Source organism: Dermacentor andersoni, chromosome 10 (assembly GCF_023375885.2).
Source record: "Dermacentor andersoni chromosome 10, qqDerAnde1_hic_scaffold, whole genome shotgun sequence".
Taxonomy (NCBI): Eukaryota; Metazoa; Arthropoda; class Arachnida; order Ixodida; family Ixodidae; genus Dermacentor; species Dermacentor andersoni.
Window position 1 is genome coordinate 123,685,529 of NC_092823.1, and position 26,010 is coordinate 123,711,538.

The following is a 26,010-nucleotide window of genomic DNA, read 5'->3' on the forward strand; positions in this document are numbered from 1 at the left end:
CCGTCTCTTGCGCCGATGAACAGACTCGTCGGACACACAGGCAGGCGGCTCGGTACAGGCGCGTAAGCCATGCAAAGTGTCTCACTCGGCGCGCTTCGGCGCTCTGTCATCAATGCATGGCGGATTCTGGGCATCCATCATTGCTCGGGGATGTTGCCGCTTGCCGCCAACTCTCGTCGGGCGGCCGCGGTGCGGTACGCGCACGTCACGGGGCGGTAAGGGGACGTTCGTCTTCGACAGGAGCGCCTCGGCCGCGCCGCTCATGCATCAATGACAGCGCTAGGAAGGTCCGCGCGCTCGGCTCGTCGCCCTCCCGCCCGCCCGCCGCCGAGCTTCCCTCCGGGAAAACAAGAACTCGGGAGGAAAGCGCGGGAAATAAAAGAAACAATGCCGGATGTTGCCAGGCGCGAGCCCGTCGACGACGAAGTCGGCGGGGGGAGGGCGAGGAGCTCTCTTTTCGGCGGCGAGAGCTACGGGCGTTATTGCGTCAGGCGCGGTTTACAACTGCGTCGTGAGCTGCGGCCGCGTCGGTCGTCGTCGGCGGCGCCGTTTCTTTTATGGTGCGGCGGTGGCCGCCGCTGCGAGGCGCTGGAAGCGCGCGCGCGGCGCGCGAGTCGTAAATGGGCGCCCGCTGTTTTTACGCGGCTTCCGAGCCATCGAGATGCACATGCATGCGCGAGCATCAGAGAGCGGCAACGATTTCGTTTTTTTTTTGTTACGAGGACCTCGCCGAAAGAAACCACCGCCACCACCACCCTCGGTGTTGGCTGGTGCATACCTGTAGGACCCGGACAGGTCACAACAGGACCCCGCCGTTGCCTCTGCTTCGTCGTGAAGTGCGCCGCACTTGTGCGGTGGTAGTCTAGGCGGTATAGTGACGGTGTTGGGGCGAGCAGTATATCGCTGCAGGTGTACGGCTGTGGCCCTCTGCGCGGAGCCCCTAACGCTTATTGCGGTCATGAAAAGCGAGCACCAGAAGAAGACGTACGGGCTTTTTTCTATTTACTTCTTTTTTTTCTCTCTCCATCTCTGGGGTTCTTCTCAAGGAACTTCGAAAATTGAATACGCCAAGTCACGCTCCACCACCGGATCGAGTGCCATTGTTCCAACTTTCGAAGCTTCACACGCCGAAATAATTTGTTGCCTCAACACAGTGGCACACATAAACATACGTGCCCGATCAAGGAGTATTAACCCCGCGGAACGCAATATAACCCTCACTCAGTCAGCAACAAAGAAATGAAAAAAGACCATATATATTTATACTGGAACCAGTATGAGATAGCAAAAAGAAACAGAAACCAGAACAACGCGTGGTGAACGGCATACGTAAGCCGCGATAAGTTCGGAATGCAACAACGAATTTGCGGAGAGCAGACAGAACGACACTGTGGTTGGCACACAGTTATGCACTAAACGACCAGAGACTTGAGACCGACAATGGTGAACCGGCTGTAAGGGGCCCACTGGCGGTGGCGGGTAAAGTTCTTGTTTTTCTTTGTCCTACATACGACGAGCTGCCGTAAAGAGGAGGATGAGGTAGTGGTCTGAAGGTGGTGACCTTACTGAATCCAATTGATCATTCTAATAGAGTAATTTGCCTATTTCCTTTGTTTCTATTACCTTTATTAAATGTTTTACTTTGATGCTGTTCTTATTCGTATACTTATTTTCCGACCCCTAGAATATTTATCGCTAAGTGGCAACAACGAGAACGACGGCGTAGCGCACGTACAGGGCGGAAAGACAATGAAAAAACAGTTCTGAGTTTGTCCCACGCTGTCGCACGCAGTAACAGAATCGCGTTCAAAACAAACAATCAAACGGCTGCCGAAATCAATCCTGTCAAATACTTGCTGTCGTTCTGTAGTCAACCAGGCAAACTTTTTACGCACATTCAACGGAGTAAAACTTTATATTTCGAGGAGTCAGAACATCGCCATCTTTCTGTTCCCCTAACGCTGTGCGAATTAATGTGTGAACAAATGTCTGTGGATCGCGCAACAAAATAGAATACATTCTCGTCTCCAGGGACCTCCGGAGAATTGGGAATCCAAATACGAATCTGAAATTATGTTTTAAATTGACATGCCCGGTTCAAATACCTGATATTTTATCGCTTCGAATATACGGTAACGACTGAATATGCCGGGATATATATAGGGAAGCCTGTCTATAATGCAAAAAGAATAATAATTTATGCGGATACAAAGCACATGTTGCAATCTATGTGAAGGGAAGTTTTCGTGAAACTGTTAATGAAAGGCTATAAATTTGTTCGTTTCATTCCTGCTTCTTTGGCGTAAAGGAATCAAGCGTGCGCATGGGGTCTCACGTACGCGTGCTACGCAATGTGACAAATCTTATATAGGTTTGTGTTCCTTCCTTACTTCTTATTTGTTTAGATGCCTGCTATATAGAGTCAGGAGAATAATTTTTTTCCCTTTCATGGAAGTACGGTTGCAGAAAAGCTTAAGAAAGTGAAATGTTATTTTAGTTGAAACCTAATTCATATAGTGAATAAGTGATTAGCAACTGACCTGCTATCGTACCAAATACCGAGATCTCGCTTCAGAGTAACAATAGTGATGATATAGTCTGTGTGTAACGTTTGCCGTGCCTAAAACAGAATTTGTACATCTCTGTATATATGGGTATTACAGGGTCAACGTCCCTGCTTTTTCTTCTCTCCATATCTAGAACCTAAAGATATTCGGCATTCAATTCGATATTCGAAGTTCGTATTCGTGCTATATGCTCACACTTTCACAACGTATCTTTCACTACTTGGACACACCAATTCAGCTTCCACGCGCAGCCCTAAAGAACACGGTAGCTCCCGTATCCACGCCGGCGAGGCCGTAGCCGCCAGATGTGCGGGTCGGATGGCGGGGGAACTGTAAGCGCATGCCGACACAGCGCCACGGCCGGCGAAGAGGCGGTCGATACACGGTGACCCCGCGTTGCGCCGCTGGGGCTGCGGCGACAGCTAGAACCCCGGGCCTCCGGACACAAGCGGGATCCCTGGGAGGCAGGGTATGCGCGCAATGCACCGCGGGCCCGTATAGGCTTAGCGCGCGGAGCCAACGTCCCCGGCAGCGCCCTCTCCCGACGAGAGCTGCCGGCATCCAGCGGCTCCCGCCCAGAAGCCCGGTCGATACCGCGTCGCCCAATGGAATCGAGACGCCAGTCAATCCCCCTCGCCCTCGCTTCGCCCCCACCCTTCTCTCCACACCGCACTGACGCCGCGGCGCAGACCCTTGGCGCAGCGTGTGGTCCCGGCGCTGTTGATCGCAAGGCACGATGGGACCTCTCGACGCCTCCCTGAGAGGCGTCGGCCATCTACGAGGGCCGTCCAGCGAGGCACTAGAAGCACGCCACTTGGGCACCCGGTGTGTGTATACGGATACGGCTTGTCACTGGCGCACTGCGCGCCTTGTCGCTTATGCACCCCCTGCCAGAAACGCAACGCCGATCAAAGGAAACGAGATGCAGAGTGCGTCTCGAGGGTATATTCCTTTCGAATGTGTCGATTCTGTCATATACGCGTACGTACAAAAGGTTTCGCCAGGAACACGGGCATGGCGGGCTGGACAGGGGTGCGGAGTGCGCGCCCGATTGTGCGAAAAGATTTAACGCGCCGTCGGGATGTATACCGCGTCCGTATACGGGAGGGGTTGCAACCTCTGTGTACGACAGATGGCACCAGCGAAGAGATTTGCGAAAGTCCTGCAGAACTTACTCGAACTCTGCGTGAGTTCATGTATATGCGTAGTGTTCGATTCTACAAAAGCGAGAATCAGACGTTCTTCTCGACGAGACTCGCCAGGCATACAAGCAAGGGTGCATGCAGCTCACGGAAGAACAACTATGGGCAGACGAGAGACCACGCCATGTCTGTACCCTAGCTCATATATCACCATAGTTAGCTGAGCAAATGAGTTTCTCTTTAATTAACACGATACGTACTGCAGCGTGATAGAAGTGACGCAGGACGAAGGTGACTGAAAGACGAAGCGCTGGAGACATGCGCAACCGAGGTCAGCACAACCAAGGCGATCGCGCGATAATGCCCACGAAGAAGCATCGCGTAACCCAGACGAGCTAATGAAGCACGTGTTACGACGATGCAGTGGCAAACAAATAAGAATTCGTTTGGTTCAAGTCGTTCTATACATCGCTAAACTCGGGCTAATTTCTAAGCAAACTAACGAAATTGAACGACAACGTTCATCTTTAAATAGATCGACAAGCAATTTTTATGGTATACCCGCTTTTCCTTTAGTGCAACGGTAAGCTTACCGGTCATATGGTCCGATCATAGAGCGGTAACGCGGAATACGCAGTGGAAAATTTTTTATAAAAACTTTTTTATCAGCAGAGAGGACGTAGTAGTACGACGGAAACCTATTGGAAACAGTGATAGGTGAGTGAGCACGACAGCGATTATACGCCAGCATTGCTGGTGTTAGGACTTTGGTTCTGGGTTTGTTGTTTCGGAGTCGGACGTATCATTGATGGGTCGCTTGCCTATGCAGCCGGAACGTCTCAAACCGGGAATTTCGCATGCGCTTCCGAGGCGTTGTACTATAGCTGATTAAGCGGACCTGTGTCGTTGTCCGTGTCCATCGCCGTGAGTTACTTGCCAGTGAGGAGATGAGGCCGGGAGGTTGCAGTTGAGAAACGGGTTTCTTTACATTTACAGCTAGCATTACAGCGCAAAGCTGAACGGTTATTAGAGCACACTAAATGTCGAATACCCGACAACACTCTTGAAGAAGTCTTCTTAAAGCGATTGCTTTTCCTGTGTCCCTAGGCAAGCGACTCTGATATCATGACCTCGTTCCGACCAATCGGAGTAGTCGACTTTGTGCTGCATTTCACCCATGATGTCACATCTTGCAAAACTCCGCCCGTGATGCCTTCGTATTCGCCTACAATGCCACCGAGAGGCAATCGGGAAGCGAAGCTACACTCCATTTCCACAGTAGTCGTCGGACGTGGGAGCCTTGTAGCACAATTAGCTGGCTCTCCGTGGCCGTCAGTTTGGGCTGGTTGCAGCGACTGCGGTTTCAGACCAACACAGCCGCTTGGCAAGCATGTAGGCTTCGGCAGACGAGTTCCACAATCACAGCGGCGTCGACCTGCCTGAGTATGGGCTCTTCATGGCTTCGCAAAGCTGACGCACACTCCCGCTGGAATGCTGTGCTTGTCAGCAGTTCCACGATCCCGGCGTCCAATCGTAAATCTGGTAAGAACTCGTAACCCATGAAGCCATTCTCCAAGCTCTTGAAGCTGCTGAACTTGGAGGCCACGTCTTTAGGTGGATTAGGAGCTATCTCTCACGGAGATTTGTGTTTGTGCTTAGAGAATATTGCCCGACAAATAGGTATATGACTCCAATACTATCTGTCTTAAAGCCTGCGAAACAACCAACATCGGCATTGAGGTGTCTCCGGCAAATTCACGTGTGCCATTCAATTCCTGGGATTGCCAAGAAGGCAGACTTGTCACCGCTAGTCATGAAGCAGTTGTCTCTGCTTCTTCTCAACGAGTCTTATTTTGACATACACATTTACACGGACGGTTCCAACAATTCAAACAGCTGTAATGGAGCAGTAGTTGTTTCGTTGGAAGCCGTCTCTTTGCAATTTAAATATTCGCACAATACCACGCATACAGCAACAGAACTTGATGCTCTTCAAGGTGCACTCGAGTATATGCTCCAGCAGCCACCATATCGTTGGGCCATGTTCTGCGATTCTAAAGCACTCCTACAAACTCTGCAGTTTGTCCTACGTCATGGGTTACACGAGCAGCTAGTGTACGAAATAAGTCACGCTCGTCATCACGCGTTCGAGAAAGGCCACACCATCGTATAGTTCAACGGTTGCCGAATGATAACTCAAAGGGAAGCTCATTAATTTTCGAAGCGAGATCGGGATGCCTTAGTACACGTACCTATAAGGTGAGATATAAGAAGGAAGAAGAAGCGTGTGCTTGCTGCGGTAAAGCTAGGGAAACTATGGAGCATGTTTTATTAGAATGTGAAGACGTCTACCCAGCGGTCGATTCAGGCACCGCTAGCCTCCTTAAAGCCCTTGGGTTCAGCGAGGGCAGTGGAAAAGTAAACATGTCCGCAGTAGGAATTAGTAAGATGCAATTGGAGGATTGGTGGAAGAAAAGTAGGGAAACGACAAGAAACGGAAACGTACAAAAGCACAGTTCGCAATAGGGGATCAGAAAATTTGGTTGTGGGAGTTCATAGCGTTTTTTTTTTCTTTTTTATTGTTTAACCTAGGTAGGACATTGGCAGTATAATAGCAAGAGCTTGGTGGCGCAACCCACTACCCCGTTCCAAAGGGGACGCTCATAACATCTATCCATCCATCCGGTCGGCGATGACAACGCAGATGAAGCTGCGCGTTTCGCTCATCAAAAACATCATCGGGTACCTATACCACTTTCAAGAACTGATGCTTCAGGACAACTTCAATCACTTGCTCGCCACATCTCACTTATACAATATTTTCACCGGGTTTCACCCAACTCACGCTTACACTCTCTCGACCCTAACTTGCAACTTCGATTGCCACTTGGATTCTCCCGTCGCGAAACAACTTTATTGTGTCGCATGTGGTTGGGCGTCGCATTTACCAATGCCTATTCATTCCTAATAGGGATGGCCAACAGTGCGGCGTGCAACTTGTGCGGGTGCGATGGTACTCAATAGAGCACCTTCTGTGTCACTGCTAATCTTTTGACACTCAACGACGTACTCTACAAGCTAAAATCAATCTGCTAGATAAGAGAGCGCACTCGGAAGAAAAGATCCTTGGACCATGGCCTATGCATTCTTGCATGCAAAAGACCAGAAACCCTTCTGCATTTCGTGAAGGATTTTGCATTGTATGAACGCTCGGGACAGTGGAGATTCCTCTGCGACATACTGTGAATGGCTGACTTATTTTTCTTTTCTTCAGCGAACTTCTTTCTAGCCCGAAAGAACGCGCAAAACAAAGCGCGTGGGGTCTATCCAATATAAAGACTGCGATATTAAACTATATTGGACTGCATGACAACAGCCTTACGTACATATACAGAAATTTCAATGCATACATCTCAAGTATAAGGAGGTTTGACCGCCATTTCGCACCGTTTGCCTTTTTTTTTTCGGCTTTCTTCGCCAATTGAATATCATAACTCCTACTCAAATTGCTAACAGCATGCATGCAAGCTCGTTTCTGCCACAACACATCGTGGTCTTTTCTGGAGGGTTGTTAAAGCTGCACCGCAACCCGACAATTGCGGAGCAAAGCTGGGTATTTGGGAGCCTATACAACTTCGTTACGCTTATGAATTGCGCAAGTAGACACACATTCGGAGATAGTGAACAGGTCTAGCGCTCTATGCACTCTCACCGCGAGTATGTATACTCTGTAGCAGTTGGTATACAGCATGCTCTCTTCCTCTACATGCGTCCTTACGTGCAGAGAATCGCATCTGCACAAATAAACAAGGTGTTGGATGTTTCGCGAGCGGCAAAAGTTGTCCTAGGAGTTTTACCTGTAGTGCTAGTTGGATAAACATACAACTCTTAGAAGGCTGGAAATTGAAACGTGTACACCGAGAAAAAAGCGCTTATTAATAACGGATCTAACTGGATGCAACACATTTCCAGGGCGGTCCCTGTACCAGCCCAGGAAACCCTGCAGATTACCAGCAGCACACCAATCTGTTTTGTAGTCAACTAGCGTATATAGTTTGGACGGATGGTGATCGCAATTGGAAAAGTGCATCATTTCGACAACATTTGCTCACGCAAAATGGGCTGTCTGATGATAACGACTGCTCGAAAAATCGTTCGTTAACTGGCGTCGACCTCGCCCTATGCGTAGGCAGGAGATTAGATAGATAGATAGATAGATAGATAGATAGATAGATAGATAGATAGATAGATAGATAGATAGATAGATAGATAGATAGATAGATAGATAGATAGATAGATAGATAGATAGATAGATAGATAGATAGATAGATAGATAGATAGATAGATAGATAGATAGATAGATAGATAGATAGATAGATAGATAGATAGATAGATAGATAGATAGATAGATAGATAGATAGATAGATAGATAGATAGATAGATAGATAGATAGATAGATAGATAGATAGATAGATAGATAGATAGATAGATAGATAGATAGATAGATAGATAGATAGATAGATAGATAGATAGATAGATAGATAGATAGATAGATAGATAGATAGATAGATAGATAGATAGATAGATAGATAGATAGATAGATAGATAGATAGATAGATAGATAGATAGATAGATAGATAGATAGATAGATAGATAGATAGATAGATAGATAGATAGATAGATAGATAGATAGATAGATAGATAGATAGATAGATAGATAGTAAGCGAGTGAGTGGTTGGGCGAATGATGAGGGGAATCTACTGCCACTGACACCCACACAGTGTCTTGATATTGCACGGCTTACGTCTGAGCGAACAAAACAGCGCAACACTGCACGAATTAACGAAGAAATAACTTCTTGCTAAGCAATGTTGCCGTCATATGCAATATAGGTTGCAGCAGATGACGTGGTGGTGTCGCTACTTTCCGCGAAAGGGCACGACTGTCGGCGGGCCGACACGCCACACAGCACACAGACACAGACACACACGTGTCCACCGGCGCACCAGACGCATTGGACACAGTCCTCAGTCCGGTCACCCCCCTGCCTCCTCCCCATCCTCCCCCCCCCCCCCCCCCACACACACACGGGACGTGCTCGGATTCCCGCACACAGTCGCAGTGTTCGCGCCTCCACCAACACAACAGACCCATGGTTGCAAACAACCGCCCCGTGCTATTGCTTTCCGTTTCTCCACGCTGCTGCTACGCTGTACCGAGAGCCACAAGTGAGGAGGCATACGTTTCTCCTGAAGGAATTTTGACAGACACGGCGGCCACAAGCGTCGCCCGTGACAATGAGACCCCGTCTTGTCGTACGCTTTCTTCCAGCACAGCCTCCCCGTTTCTTACTGCATTTTTCTCGAGCTCGCCGTTCCCGGGTCTCACTGGACACACACACACGCAGTGCAGACACGCCAGCCACCCACGCGCCCGTGCAATTTCAAACTCCGCTGTGGTGCCCACCGGGAAGCGATCGCACAATGCACGGTGGCGGAGAACCCGTCGCGCCAGTGGGCCGATGATCACTGGTAGAACTGTACTGCCACTGGGGAGGCCGTGCGCCGACGCATACAAACAGCGTTGCTCCCGCGGGCGAGACGCGAGAAATGTCCACCCCCGCCAGGCCGAGACAGGTCGAAGAAAAGAAGGGGGGGGGGGGGGCTGCCACGCTCGCGCGCACGCGCAAAGGCACGCTTGTCAAGTCTCAATCAGCGTGTCTAAATATCCTGCGGAGGCCAGCCCCGCGCGCTATACTTCGATAGCTACGCTTGGCTTGGCTTCGCCTCGCGTCCCGCGCCGACGGTTTGCAGAAACTGCGGGCCTGCAGTTCCGCGGAGTCCTGCCACGTGCGCGCGACTCCAGACAGTTCGTCGCCGTCGTTGAACGACTAAGGAGGAGCTGCGAGTTCTTGGTAGGCGAACGCCCTTTGTTGAGACTAAAGAGGTGCCGCGCTAATGGAGAGCTTTAGCTCTAACGCAAACACCGCAAAACGCTTAAGCTTTTGTGGTTTGCCGAGTAACGGGAGAGGTACATGGCCGCTGCAACGCTGGCAGCGACTTCTTGCGAAGCAGAGTTCAACCAGAGAGCACACTGCAGCAACCTATGGCATAATCTATGGCATAATCGGAGAAAACCGTGCAAGAGAAACGAGACAAGAGAGGACCAACCCCGACAAATTGACCCGTTTTTCTCGCGCCGTTTTTTTTTTCGTCCATGAAGTAGTACCATGAAGCTCACGGTTCAGACCAATTTTAAGCTACACCATATCACATTACACCGCGTCGTGTAAAGCGTTGGTATAGTGACATCATAGTTAACGTGCAGTCCATTTATTGTTTTCCTTCGACGATAACACTCGCGCCATACCAAATGTTTTCAAACTCATCGTACTTCCAGAACCGCATCACAAAATGTCGTTACCAGCAGTGCTACTGCCTCCCACGGGGGTGCCGGGTAACGCGGTAAACCGTCAGTGGTAATAAGTTTCCGGACAGGCTAAAACTCGCTGTGGTCACTCACTCAGGTGACGCACCCGTGCGTCACGAGAGCCGAATTGCACAAGAAGAAGAAGAAGCAGAAGAAGAAGAAGAAGAAGAAGAAGAAGAAGAAGTTGATGATGATGATGTGGATGATGATGATGATGAAGAAGAAGACCTCCGAAAGTGGTATACTTACTCCGGAGCAATTATCAGAGGCAACAACGTCATTTCTTTAAATGGTAGCGCCGGCTAAACGCAACCACTCCGTATAAAATTGTTCAACGAGACATGCTACATGCAAAGCATACGGCAAGACCGATATAATTTAAGGATTCATTTGCCGCGATTCTGTTCCTGTCTTATCATCCACCGCTCTCGATAGGCTGATCGCGTGCAGCACCGCTCGGACCACTGAAAAAACGCGAAAAGAAATGGCGTATTGGAATATAATTACGTTAGCCACGAGGGCCCTGAACTGTATATTAACGTGCCTTACTATGCAGCTGGAAGACGTTGCAAACATCTATGACACACTTCAATGTGGCTTACACGTTACTCGCTTTTTAGAATTTTGCCCGCGACGAACTTTCGTCCTTCTTGTGGGCCCTTCCTTGCTCTAACGTTGTGTGCGACCTACTTTCCTGTCAAGAGATAGAGAGAGAGAGAGCAAGGAGAGGAAGGGCAGGGAGGTCAACGAAACGAGTGCCCGTTTACTACCCTACAGTGCGGGTGAGGAAAAAGGGGGAATAGAAAGAGGAAAAGATGGAGACAGTGAGCAACGAGCGCACAATGGATGATGCACAGGGACACTGTAAGTGGTCCCGTACACCGGTACACTTCAAGTAGTGGACTAGTGCACGAATAGCTTTCAAGTTGTGCCTCATTGGATGGTAGCGGAACGGTTGCGTTAAAGGAACTTCGAAACTATTGACGACGACGAACACTTGTTGTGGAACGAAATTATTTCGCGAAGGATGCGACTTTTGCAACAGTGTTTGCTACGTTACACTCGAATCAATACGTGCAGCGTCCACAAGCCGTTAGCGAAAGGTTCAAGACCTCATGTCAAGACAATATTACGGTTACAATACAAAACAGCCCAAACCGCAATGTACAGGACATGCAGTACATTATCCACAGAGTATAATTCAAATATATAACGCAGTTCGGCATATATATATATATATAAAAGCAACCGCACGCTAAATCTTGGCGTGATGTTGATGTAAATAGCAACGAAGCCTTATACTGCAGGCCAGCATGCCGAACATTATAATAATATACTTTAAGAACACTGAACCACTGGCTGTTTCCTTTTCAGTCTTTTCCTCCCTCTTTGTCCTCTTTCCAACCCTATGTAGTTCCCCCTCCCTAGTGCAGGGTTGCAATTGACCGAAAGGTCGCACCTGATTAACTTCTGTGCCTTCTCTCCGTCTCCAATACCTTTTTTCGCACCATACTACACAGTTGAATGAACCTGAGACGGCTGAAGCCCGGTGTACAATATGTCGGCGACGAGTACAACCGAAAGTACAACTAGTGGTACAGGGTACTACTACGTTCTAATGGGTTACCAAGAATGAGTTTCCGAGTGGTTACGGCATCTTCCAACATCGGAGCAACCACCTTTTGGCGACGCGGTATAGTCGTGTCGGTTGCCTCTATGTGCTCGCAAATATCCGTCAAACCGGCCATCTGGTCTGACCAGAGGGAAGTTAATCCAGTCTCGAAAACCAGTTATTTGATTATTCTGATTTCAAGAAACGGATGTTCAGGATATCCGGTTTAAATAACCGGTTAGCCGGATATTCGGGCACGAATATTTGGTGTCGCTGATAGCTCATCCAAACTTTCGGTTCCATTGCACGTATAAATATTACAAATGCATTGCAAATATATTAAAAAAGTTTACAAAGATACGAAGTGTTTTTTTTTTCGAACTTGTATCCCTCCCCCCTGCTTGCACGCCCCCGGACAAAGCGGGGTATCTCTGAATAAAGAATAAAGAATACAAGAAATAAAGGAAGGTAATTTCGGTACAAATAGAGCAGAACAAATATCAGGCTATATGAATGTCCGGATACTATTAACCGAGGAGCCAACCGAATAACCGGTCACTCCGGTTATCCGATTTTCAAATTCGAATAACCGTATAACTGGCTCCTGCGCGAAACTGGTTTGATGTTGCTGCACTAGTTGCCTCATCGTGTCATTATCCGCGTCCTATCCACGGGCGCGTGGTATCGGTCGCGGCTTCGCACTTTGGGAAACCATTCGATCGGACGTATCCGACCAATCGCGCCAGCAACCGTATCCAGAAAGTTTCCACGAGGTTGTAGCAACAATTTTTGTTTTTAGCTGCCGCCCACATTCAATCAAAAAATGGCTTCTCAGACTGTTGGTACACACCCGCTGGAATTTGTTGGAAAATCTAACGAAAATTTGCTGGAAGCTTGCTGGGTGCGTTGTCGGTACGGCTTTTTGTCGCGTATACGGCAATTCTTCCGCGTAAACCTCGCGCACATCTCCTTGTTTCGAGCTTCACTTCTCGGGGTCGGAACGCGCGCGAGACAACACAATACGGGAAGACCACGAGTGGACTCGAAGCCGGGGGCCGCACCGCCATCAAGAGGCACTCTGCAAGAGGGACACCACGCCGAAAGAATCGCACGGCCGTCCTCTCCAATGCACAGCAGGGCCAGGCCAGGCGAAATCTCAAAGGCGGTCCCGTTCTCGCCACCCGCACGAGGCGGCAGCAGCCAGGGCGTCCCCGCTCGCCTGTTTGCCCAAGGGCTGATCCCGGATTAACTCGCGCGTTTCTCGCGCGATTAACGGTTTCCGCCATAACCGCCGACGTCACTGCTGCGAGCGCGCTGCAGACATGCGGAGCGGTTAGGTGGGAAAGACAGGACGCGCAGGAGGAGGAGGAGGCAGTGTTGTACAGCTTTCACCCCGTAAGAAAACAGCCACGCGCGCACACGGCTGGCCGAGATTTCCGAAAACTCTCAGCGGCCCCGGAGGCTGCTTGACTGTCGACGCACCGCGACGTTGATACAGGCGCGCTTGCACAAGCACACACACGCGCACACACGCACAGAGCACGCCGCGGGCGTTGGCCGGGGAGCGCGCCGGGTGCCCGCGCGATCTCAGCGGGGGGCGAACGCAGCGCCGCTGCTGGATGCTTCGCGCACTTTTGGATGGTGCGGGCGGGCGTGCCGTAGCTGGCCGCTGGCTGATAGAGCGCGGGAGACGCTGCCGCAGGGTTTGTTGGTCCTGACTCATCATCCACAACAGTTGGCGAACAACTCTTAAAGTGCTTTACCATGCAGCAGCGAGTACCGCCGAGTGCCGCGCAGAGATTAGGAGCCTATCTTTCTTTCTTTCCTTTTTTCTACAGCTGTTCGTGCACTTACGCCCGGGCTCCGCTGTCGGTGTCTATCGCCAAGCGTTCGTCGCAGCTCGCACCGTTATAGCGGCTATACTAGAGAGAATGGCGAGTTTTGTGAGTAATGTGCTGCCTTTTACGTGCGCCTAAGGTGTCGAGGACTTTTGATCACCCCAGAAAAGAAACGCGAGCATGCTCGCACGTGGAGCATGCGCGGATCTACATATATGGGATGTTCTCACCTCCCTCCCCTAAAATTTATGATTATTATTACTAATATTATGACTATGTGCTGTTTTGTGGCGCAAGGGCCAGATGTAGCCACAGAGAGCCAAGCGAGTGATCATAATTTGTCAAGAGAGAAAAGAATCGCTAATGACGACCTGGCATTGCTGTAGAAGAGCCTAAAATAATTCGGTCTATACATATGCATTAAAGACTGCAATGCGTGTGAACTATCAGTCCGCGATGCACTACATGCGTAATAATTCCAGAGTTGTAATTAGAGCGATAGTTTTAAAGCGACGGTGTCCTGCAGCGTGTGGCAACATGGTCGGTACCGAATCTTAGCCGAGAAACGCCAGCAACGTAGTCTGGATCGCAGCCCCAGAAGCGGCCGCACGACCAAGCCGTCGGAAGGCGTAGCCGGACGCCGGCAGAGCCGGTGCAGCGTACGGGAGCGCGATACAGCGGAGAGCATAGAAGTACTATACCCGGATATAGCGAAGTATTCGAAAGTGCTCGGGCAAAACAAAGGCAATGCAGCGCATATATATAGGTGAAGCGATAGCAAACTCTACCGTCGATATCGGCCAGTACCAAACTATGACGCATCGGACTTTCACGGGCAGTATTTTGATTATTGCGATAGCAATTATATGGACACTCCAAGCTCACTTCTGCCGTCGGCGTCGCCGTCGCCGTGAGCTTCCGTATAGAGTCCAAGGGCGATAACACCGTCGCCGCGCACCGTTGTGTGTGCGATTGAAAGCGTGCGAGGAGAGACGACGATCGCGGCTCAGTTTTGTCCGCGCAAAAGGGAGGGAAGCGGAGAGGAAGCGCGCCGTCTCCTGTGGCGCGCGAGTTGCCGACGTTGCGAGGTACAGGAGCGAGGGGAGGGTGGAGGGCGTTCTACTCCAGCTGCGACTGCGCATGTGACGGCTGCACGCGCCCGTGCGGCCTATCTTGAGAGCGATCTGCGTTGGGGGCAGAGTCTAGGTACATCGACGGTTCGCAGCTGTGTGTGTGCTGTGCTCTCGGCGCTCACTTCGCGTTGAAGCGATAGAAAGCACGAATATCACTTCGCTCGCTGCTGCTGCCGCGTTTCCTCACGCCAGCGTATTAACAGTGCGCGTCCGCGGGGATCGAGCGTAATGTGCTCGTGTTTGCTGTGCGCGTTGACACCATGCTTGTTAATTTAGTTAGCAAACGAATGCTTACAAGTTGATACGGCCGATTAAACTACTAGCCTTGGTATGGCTGTCTTCTAATTTGCTATCGTAATCGATGCCTCACCCTTCTCGCGGAACTCACTCTTTTCTGTAGTTTGCATACATCTGAAACGCTTTTGTCTCTCTCTCCCCCTCTCTTTGCATAAATTCGTTCTCTGTATCGCGGGATGCGCCTGCTGTCGCTTTCTGACTTTCAGCGACGGCTAGGCAACATTATGCGAACCCTGTCACGACGCGCCAGAAAATCATACGATTTGTGCGCTGCGCATCAAATATAGGACAGTGCCTGCGCGCTATGTTCAGAGGGCGCTTCAACTATCAAGGGAAAAGAAAATGCAGTGTGCGTTTCACTAACCCGACCAAGTGTTGTCACGTTTTTGGTTAAAAGGATCATCCGACGTACCATACCACGACCAATCGTAGACGTCATGTGCATCATGTCCTCCTGCATGTAAAGAAAAGAATGTCCTAGAGGTTCTTTTCTTCAAAACAAGGTCGACAATTAAAAAACTTTTCATGGCACGCTTTCTTTTGTAGCTTTACTTTCATTATCAAAACGTGACAGCACATGGTTTTAGGTAAAACGTTACGACATCATAAGCAACGCCTCTCCTCCGTGAGTGCTGCGCAATTATACCGGGGGCGGCGGTCGGGAATCGAACCTGCTACCTCGATGCTTAGCTGCAGAACGCATAAATAGCCATTGAGCCGTTCACGGCAAGTGTTTTTCTTCGCTCGGCACACATTCTGTTACTCTGAAAGAACCACTGACACCAAAATTTCAGACTCGAGATGTTTGTGTTGGGTTCTCCTGCATGCATTGGTACATCTGACGGAGTATTAGTGGCGAACGTTGCGTAGGAAATATTTTTATCATATGGTTTTGAAGCAAGCGGGAATGCTCATCTGAGTTGACAGCACCTCGCGACATTGTCATCAATATGATGCGTTTAGTGACTGCTCAGCCCCTCTGTGACGTCAGAGCTTGTTCGTCTGCTCGCAAGAGACACTACGGCACGACCATCCGGAGTCCTGCTTGTACTAACTACAGCGTGTAACCGATTTCCAAGTTTCGACAAGATGTGGCACTGGATCGTACGACGCACAAACAACGAACTTGCTCAGGCTGCTTGATATCTGCAGTATGGCGCTGCATCGCCAGCGGGCCTGTTATTGACTGGTCCATCACCACAGTCGTGGCGTTCGCATCTATCGCCGCTCATAGAGGCATAAAAATACTAAAAATGGAATGCAGTTTGATTGTTTCGGGCACAAAATAGTAACTAATAGAAAAAGTTATATTGAAAGTGCGCCTGTTCAGCAAATCAGTGCCCAGTGCTAAAACATGGGCGTGATACGGTCTCGCAGGCGGACAGCACATGACGACCGTCTCAGCGGGGCTGGGCTTCTGCAGCTGCAGACGAATTCTGCAACTGCGAGCAGCTCAACGTCCCCGGTTTTTGAGCGCTCGAGATCACGTGCCCGGTCAGCTTCTTATGGTTTTGGCGCGCGTTTTGAACTGACGTTAAAATTGATCATAATTAACGACACTAGCATTAATTACATGCCACGTTTGAACATTTATGGTTGCATTCCCTGGTCATCAGATGCAGAGCTACAGATATGCACTCATCAAAACATAAAAGTCACAAACAAAAAGGCTGGCTGTCAGTGGTCCTTTAATGGCTCAGAAGACAAACATTTTGCACCAAATAATGAAAGAAAAATGTACTTTTGATAGACTGCTTTGCGAAAGTCTAATTTAATTTAGCATTGTACTTTAGCTACTGTCTAAAGGCCATTTATGGTCAGAAAGGCGTTAATATGCACTCCTGCGGGTAATACGAAACGCGTGGCTCCGAGTCGTCAGGGGGCCAAACCACCCAGCGGTCCGCGATGGGCTGCCAGCTATCGGTTGGGAGAAGCGGTGACGCGAGTACACGAAAAGGGCGTCCGGACGACTTGAAAGGAAAGTTTGGAAAGAAAGGGCATCCCCCCCGACAAAAAAAAAAGAGGAGAAAGAAGGGGAGATTGGCAAACACGCGGGTCCGCTCAACGCACAGCTGCATGCAAACGACCCCCTTCCTGTCACCGAACCCCCAACCCTCTTCGCCGCATCTTTCGCTGTTTTCTTTTCTGCTTGTATGTTAGCTTGTTTAGGTCTGCACGTGTTGGAGGCGAATGATCGCCCATCGCGGTTTAGAAGGAGACTCGCTGTATACGAAGCGCTGTTTCGGATAAGGAGATATTGGCAGGTTACAGTTGGATGACCATTGTCGCAGTATAAACAGTGGCCCTTCTGTAGACCTTCAAAAAAACTTCTGTCGGGTCTAGTTAGCGAGACGTCATTCGGTCTCCTGCGCTCGTTTCTGCGCGAAAGGTAGCATAAAGATGAAGTTGCTCGTTCTTGTTTGCGTTGGCTTGGGTGAGGTAACCATGCACAGTAAAACCGCATTACTTCTGTAGGCACGCGGATAAACCTAGAGACAAACCAACGTGCTTGTCTTGTTCAGTGTTTGTTACTGTGTCTAGAGGGTGCGCTGTATCCATGTGTTCAAGAGCTATTTCGATGATTCGAAGTACTTTGCCAGCGCCAGAATCGTAGCCAATAACAACTGTGACATGTGCTGCATGAGCTATGTGTGGGAGATGCTCGAGCTGAACCGGGGTGAGGGGAGGGAAGAATAATAACCGTCTTTCTTCGCTAAATTTGCTAATGTCAACGTGAAGCACGAAAAAGGGGGAAGAAAAGAGGATAGAAAAGGAAGAACTTGCAATGAAGTCAGTGCGCGGCAGAAACGGTAACAGCGGCGCTTAGAGAATTCAGCAAACATTGGATACATACGGACTCAGCGAACATCGAAAGACAATATCTGTGGAAATGGAAAAGGCACCAGATCGGCCGTGGTACACGCCACAGGGATCGTGGTTGCGGGAAACGTTATTGGGGAACCAACGGCGGCCCGTTTCGAGCAGAGGGAGGCGGTATGCGGACGCGAAAGCACCCCTCCACGGAGTGAAACGCAGCAAACTCTGTATAACCATACCACGATTAGGAAGTCACAGTCACAGTTAGAAGGCGTGTTTAGGCTAAGATTGTTGCATAAAATGGAAAAGCGTACAATAAAATAAATTCATCACGGTGCAATGGACCGATAAATCGGAACGCATGGGCAACAGCCCAGGAGGTCTCGCTTGACGCGCTCCAGCTGAACGTTCCGCACTGATCATGCGAATGGTTCACGCTTAACTTTTTGAGAACAGTCTCAAGCGCTCTAAAACGTTGTTTCGAAGCCGGTTTCGTAAAGCCCGAAACCTCAATGCCGTTGTTACAAGCGCGGTATCGCAAGCTTGGCATCATGTATCTTCACAAGCTCCGGTTCCGCAAGATCGGCGTCACAAACCAAATTTCACATCTTCACAAGATCAGCTCGTCAGGAAAAAACATGTTGCTGGGCTAGTTGATGCACGATGGTATATATAGAAATATATAGAGATCTAAGCACTAAACAGACGACCATAATATAGCGAACACAAACTGGGCGGGCACTGTTCTGCACTGTTCTCCAGCTCCAGAAGCTTAATTTCGCAAGTCCGGTTCCAAATCTTCAGTTCCAAAAGTCCAGTTTCATAAGTCCAGTTCCAAAGTCCAGTTCCAAAGTCCAGTTCCATAAGCCAAGTTTCCAAAGCCAAGTTTCGAAAGCAAGCTTTAAAAGGCAAGTTTCAAAAATCAAGTTTCAAAAGCCCGACATCACAAGCCCAGTACCTCGAATACATTTATAGAGGCATTCAAGTACATCAGTGCTCAACAATATACGGCGACGCAGACGCTCACTTTGATGGCTAAATGAATTCGCGATTTCAACATCAAACTGGTTTATCACACGACGAACGACAACTTGCATACAAACTCGCGAATCAGAGAACAACGCCGCGAAGAAACGTAGCGTGCACATATATAGAATCGCTATCTCCAAGAGCCACGGTATACGGGTCTTGCACTCGAACGCGGCGAGTTGTAAGCATGTAACAACATCGAGCAACTTTCCCACACTGTTTCCGTCCCCCCCATCCCCCCATACTACATATACTCTGGCAGCCACGCTGCTCGCATTATCCGCGAATAATAAGTATGAATAACCAAATAAGCGCGAAGCGGCGTGCCAGCTAGTCCTGCAGCAAGGGTCGCAGAATGCCCCCCGCCCTCTTTGCTGCGGGCAATAGAATTTCATACGCGGGTATCGTGTTTCGCGCAGCGAAGTCTGTGCGTACATTTCAATGAGGCTGCAAAAAAGAAAAAAAAGGGGGACAGGAAGGGGGAGGGAGGATTGTCAAAGGGCGCCATTTTGACGCCACGCGGTCACGTGCAAGCTCGTTTCAACGCGACCCGATGGAGCTCTTCCTCGCACGGCGTGAATCGTGAGCCCAGGGTGACGTACACAGTATAACACGCAGGTTTTATGCGAACTAGCTTAAAATGTGGGTTGGCGCAGTGCCTCTGCTTCTTGTCACTCAAATTTCGCAAATACATCGCATTTTTTTTTCGTTCTCCCTATCATTTAATGAAATGTTGCATCCTTGCTAGTTTGTTTCCAAATTTCTATTTATTGATGCGATAAAAAGGTACTGTTTAAGGCAGCTATAGGCTTTGTTTTGATGTAGAGGTTAGCGGTTTACACATATGCTGGTGTACACATTTACACGTAACATTGATTCTCTTGGAAGCGTTCTCGGAAGTGGCTATGACAGTGAACAATCGTCTGCCTCTTTTTTTACTTATATATATTTGCGCCTTTCTCTTTTCCCAAGCGCAGTGTAGCCAACCGGGGGCGGTCTTGGTTGAGACTTTCCTTCTTCACAGCCTCTCACTTTTGTGCTCTTGTACATGTAGCATGCTGCGCCCATATAACATACATGTATGGTGCCTTGTATATAATCTAAAACAGGCAATATTTTAACAACAAATTAAACAGAATGTCAATCTCAAGAAGAAAAATACCAAGCCACCGTTGCATGTGTTCCCCGCCATCGGAAATAAAAGCTACAGCACAGAGATCAACTGGTTTCGATCGCACGTCGGTGATATGAAAATCGGACAAATTTGACAAACAGCGACGTCAAATGTATAGAATACGCTGCATGCATAGTGGTAATGGAATGGACTAAATCCGGCACAGAAGAAGCTAGTTCACGTGCGGCCGAAGCACCACTGACCAGCTGATTTTGCATTGCACATCCAGCACCACGCGACAGCCAGGGTGTCAATACCGACGAGGTTTCTAAACCTCCTTGGATTTGGTCGACACTCCGGCTGCTGCGGATGTTTGACCAAGGAGTCGAGTAATCAAACCTCCTTGGACAAACTCGCAATCTCGTGTTCTGTGATGAACGTGAGACCTTAATTGTGGCCCAGTACAACGCGAGGCGTGTGTAAAGTGGACGGCTTTGGTTAACTAATTTCGACCGCGCGGCGTCCTATAACGCGCACCCAAAGCTTTACGCACGAGCATTTCTTGCATTCTACTCCAACCGGAACGCAGCCGTCGACGTTGGAAACCCAACCCGCGACCTGGTGGCCAGCATTTCTCGTTCAGTAGCATGGACCAGATCAGCCGAGCCACAGCGGTGAACGGTCTCTAAAAACATTGTCAGAGATAGAGGGGGAAAAAAAATGCAAACACAATGGCAAAGGGGAATCCCCGGACGGTCGGACGCCCGGTGGGACACAACCGACCGCTGGCGAAACAATCGGCAACCCCATCGAGCACCCCCCGCTCGCGCGCGCCCACACGTCCCGTTGCGGTGCGAATGCTAATTGTCCGATCGCGCGCCGCGTCCAGCGAGCTAGCTTGACCGTAGCTGCGTCATGGCTGCAGCCTCGTGCGAGGCGCGCGCCAGGACGGGCAGCCACTACTACGCCGGGACGCACTCTTGGCAAGGGGGCGGGGGGGGGGGGATGCACCGGAAATGCCTGCAGCAACCAGCAAGTGGATCGTCGGACGTTCTCACATGACGCCGATCTCCTGCCTGCCTGCTCCTACAGATGCAACGGCAACGGGCTCGCGGAGAGCAACCAGATTGGGAAGGAGACCCACTTCGGTCAGTTGCGAGCGTTGGAAGGACGCCCAACCGAGCCCTTCCCGCCTCTCTCCCTCCTTTCCGCATCGACAGGAGGACCCGCAGCGCCGCCGTGCTCTCTTTATTTTCTTCGGTGCGCGTGCGTTGGCTTCTTGTTCGCGAAGCAGGGGTAACCCCGGAATGACGGGCGTTTTGCGTTTCGTAATGCATTGCCCCCGCCGAGCGGCGGTTATTTACGGCGTCCTCCTCTCCCGCGCTCCGTCGCTTCTCGTTGCTTCATGCCTGTTGCGTGCATCACGCGGCGTTTCGCCGACGTTCCTTGCCTTCGCTGCTCGACTGCTCGAAGCCGCTGATATGGAAAACAAACGATACCGTTGCACCCATTTGCGGGCGCCACAGCGTCTCCTAAGAACAATGCTAGATGGAGCTCCGGCGCTGCGACTGGTGCTGGTACCGCATGGGCATAGCGGTGCAAGGTAAATATAGAAGTTTGAAAATAGACAAAAAAGATTAAAAATATTTATGCAAAATACTATAGAATGGAAAACACACACACACGCATGTATAACATGATTAACTCAAGCAGGATAGGCGACTACTTGTAACCACGCCATTTCAGTGAGGATGCCAATAAATCAACGTCACCATCGGTCAGCTACCTTATCTATAGGGACTTCATCAGGAACTTATCTAGGGACTTCATCAGAAACAACGGAAATTATAGCCATTACATGTATCTGTCTAATCTTACATCGGCGACTCAAGTGCACACTCTCGTCCTTCTCCCACTCTCACTCTTTTTCCTTCCGTTTTCAGATCCCCCAGTGCACGCAGGGTCGCCAACCGGGATCAGTTTTGGCTAACCTCCCTGCCTTTCATTTATATCATTATCTCTACTATACTGTCTAATCTTCGTACTCGTGGGATTAGACATTATTGGGGCATCCTTTATTAAGCTTTATCTTTCTAAATTTCAGAGTAGTCATGTAGTTTTCTAAACGCAGCGATAAGGCAATACGTTTGTGCGCACATTGGATGACCATCGCGAATTGGTGCATTTGGAACGCAATTTTTTTTTCAAGCTTTACCAAAATGTAAAATCAGAAATCCGTTACAAGCCAAAAAGGACGAAGTCCAGGGAAATCTCCGTATACTGTATAAGCATTGTTCCTACACTCAAAATATTATAGCCTTAAAAGCGAAAAAAGGTGTAAATTGATCTATACCAAATACCTTCATTCTTAAAAAAATTTACAGACTTTGGGGCTTATCTCGTCCCACAATGATAATCGTCATCTGTCTTGCCCGTATTTCCTTTCTTCAACGCTGCGAGCCCGGTACTTCCAGGTCACGAACGGCTTGCGCGTTATCAGCGTGACACAGCATTCTCGACAGGAAAGTATAGGGAGTATGCACGTGACGTCACCGAATGCCATTTTGTTGTCCTGTTCACAGCCTCCACTGTGCTGCTGGAGACAAGCGCATGGAGCCAAAGCTAAGCTTTGCGCCGGGCTGGCTGTGCAACAATATGGCGGCTTTTATGACATCAGTGAATAACTCCTATAGCGAGCGACGAGTTTTCAAGAAAGTAGACGCAAGCAAGACTGATGGCGATTATTGTTGTGCGGCAAGATACGACCCAAGGGGTATAGATTTGTTTAAGAGCGTACACTCTCAAAAACGTTTACACCTTTTGGAGTGTATATTTGCCACACAACGATAATCGTCATCTGTCTTGCCCGCATTTCCTTTCCATAAAACGCTGCGCTCTTTACTTTCCTGTCGAGAATGCTCTGTCATGCTTATAACGCGCATCCGTTCGTTCGTGGCTTGGAAGTACCGGGATCGAAGCGTTAAAGAAAGAAAATGCGGACAACACAAATGACGATTATCTTTGTGTGGCAAATATACACCCCAAAGGGTGCAACTGTTCTTAGAGTGTATAAAACGCTGCGCTCTTTACTTTCCTGTCGAGAATGCTCTGTCATGCTTATAACGCGCATCCGTTCGTTCGTGGCTTGGAAGTACCGGGATCGAAGCGTTAAAGAAAGAAAATGCGGACAACACAAATGACGATTATCTTTGTGTGGCAAATATACACCCCAAAGGGTGCAACTGTTCTTAGAGTGTATGAGTGTATGCACCCAAAGGGTGTAAGGATGAGAGTTGTACACCGATTTACCGCGTTATTCACGTTTAAGGGTGTAAATTATTTAAGAGTGTGTGCTGGCGATGTAAACACTATCGTCAGAGTTCTCTCTACTCGTAATTTTTGTGGGAAACCCTTTGGCAGGAGCGAGGGAGCGATCGCTCGAGTCACGCCTGATCTCGATGCCGACGATAGCCAGCTTGAAAAAGGGGAGATTGCGAGCCGGTGGCGGTGGTGACGTCGAGTGGGGCGACATTCGCGACAAGGCGACGCAGCCGCCGAGGGGGATACTGCCTTCGCAGCGAGAAATTATGACCGGGTGGGGGTCAGACAGCCGCACAATCGTTATTATTCATTTTTATAACCTTTATTATGCTGGTTTTTTTCTCACTGCCTCACGTGATTTATCCTCCCGTACTTTGTTCTTAGTTTATATGCTATGTTTTTGGTTTCATGTTACGAAGTTTTTCTTTGTAGTGCCTTCTCTCTCTCTTTCCCCTCTCGCATCATTTTTAGCCTGGCGTGTTAGGTAATGCTCAGCGCCTTTCTATCCTGTTCTTTTTTTTTTCCTCTTAAGGTCTCGTTTGCTACTGCCCCTAAGTATTGTTGTTCAGCCCATTCCTGTTGCTGCTGTTATAACTCTCTTCAGAGCAATCGTATCTCCCCCTCCCCCTTCCTTTCCTTTTCTTTAGCACGTGTTAGCAAATGGTCGTGACGGCGGAACATTCCAGTGAATTCGAAGTGACGAAATGCAGACACCATAAATTGTTATGGCGCGCCGACGAAAAGTCAGTTGCGATCGTACAGCGTGAACAAAAGAGGTTGAAACAACTGTTTGAAGAAAAAAAGCGAGAAAGAAGAGTGACATGTGTTTCAAGATGTACGATCTTCATTGATAATACGGAACCAGAAGGCAACCCCGAGAGAACGGCACTGAGTAAGCCCGATTAGCATATAACGCTAGGGGGAAATGTTTCTGTGGCTCATGCAGTTGTCAGCGTCCAGAACACAATGGGCGACAGCTTTGTTAAGTGCGGCAACCTAGCTGGGTATAGAAACGACGGCGTGTTTCGTAATGTGCTACACACGTCACGTGAATTACCAAGTTCCGGGTCAAATGCATTCGCCCCCTTCGCGGCGTATACACAGCCTTATTGCATGTCGGCTGAACGTTTCTTGCGCGATACAAAGGCGATTTCCAAAGGCAAGCAGAAAAAAAATAATAAGAGCATCGGTCAGCGCAACCGTCGTCGCGCATTCAGCAACAGTTCCACTTGTTTGTATTGCTCTTATGGTTGTGCGTCCATGAGAGTCGAAAAGGTGCCCATTGGAAAGGTAAAATATCATTGGCATTCACTGCACGTGTATAGAGTACGCAGCGTTCCAAAAAAGAGAAACACCAACGCTTAACTCTCATTGACTTCTTATATATCATTTTTTGTTCGGAATTTTTAAAAATCGCCTGTGGCACAGGTCGATACCGTAATTCTTGTCCTTGAGCTGGATTTTTCGAAGAGGAGGGCATTACTTCCACTTCAAAATCGTAACACATTTTGAACTGCTAAAAAAATTCAGTAACTGCCTAATTAATTACTTTGCGGCAGCACATATTGCAATTTACGAATTGTAGCCAGTTAGCTGCGACGGACGATTCCTAAAAATTCTGTAAAACCTAAACATGATCACCCCGTACATATGATGCCCTTATGTTTATGTATAGCGTAAGGTCTTCGTTTCTTTAAGGCCAAGCAGTGATCCATAGACTTCCTATATCGGGTTCTTTATATATAAGGTGGATATATATATAGACATAAATATACATTGCTAAGCGGACTATATATAGCGATATTGCGCATCAGGGAAAATCGCGAAGCATTCGCGGGAGCTTGCGCAGCATTTGCGCAACACTGGAGGAAACTGGTAAAAGACCGAAGCGATTCAAAAAAGATTCGCACAGCATACTGCGCAGCGCAGGCGGAATTTCATTTCTCTCCGCCGCAAATATAAACGAGTCGGATGGAATCATCGGAGTCTGCTCGTTCGTTTGCTCGTTACTTTTTTTTTCTCGCAAGGGCTACACGCGGGTATATACCGAGCAGCACTGACAACACGATCGCTTGCAAGGAGCGTGTTGTTACCCCCCCCCCCCCCCCCCCCCTCTGCTAGGACCGTCGAAGAATAATGCTCGACCGGCCTGCACGGCCGAGGAAAACGTGACAAATAATGTCCACCTGGCCGAATGTGTCGTCGCCGACCGGTACACAGGGACCGCGGCGAGGGCTCTCCCGCTGGGGCGAAGAACCCCGAAAAAGAAGGCCCGGCTCCCGCGCTTGACTAATGTGTCGGCAGTCCCTATTAGAGTGGCTTATAGCTCGCCGCCACTGCCGACGACGACACGAGATATATGCGAGGAGCAGCTCGGCGCGGTGTGGGTCCGGTGGCGGCACGATTATGCTCGGGGCGTATCAAGCATCGCGATGGCAAGCACGCAGAAGGCGACGCGTTGGTCTTGAGCGGGTGCACTCTTATACACGTGGACGGCCGCTTGCTTTCTCTGCGCGTGCAAGGCGCGTGTTCGTGCGAGAGTGCGGGCATGCCTAAGTGTCGCAGGTTCGTATAGGTTGCGGCGCCTACAACGTATTATCTCTAACCTGTACGGTTATACGGTGCGCCTTGGAACCTCTGGTCGCTAAAGCCATACGGCCTTCCCGTTTCTTGCGAACCTTCTGTTATGAGTACACTGAATGTTTGTGTC

General features: G+C 49.3%; 1 protein-coding gene across 6 annotated transcripts in view; it reads right to left on the bottom strand.

Annotated features, from left to right (window-relative positions):
• Positions 1 to 26,010, bottom strand: part of LOC126544931 (uncharacterized) — a 163,614-nt gene that overhangs the window by 27,097 nt on the left and 110,507 nt on the right. For 2 of the 6 annotated variants that reach the window (XM_055077961.1, XM_050192481.3), the window contains one exon: positions 15,432 to 15,473. The exons of 2 other annotated variants lie outside the window; for them this stretch is intronic. In XM_055077961.1, the coding sequence (XP_054933936.1) occupies positions 15,432 to 15,473 (42 nt within the window). Of the gene's footprint in view, positions 1 to 15,383; positions 15,474 to 26,010 lie in introns of all 6 variants that reach the window. 2 more of the 6 variants (XM_055077960.1, XM_050192480.3) reach the window with 1 other exon arrangement.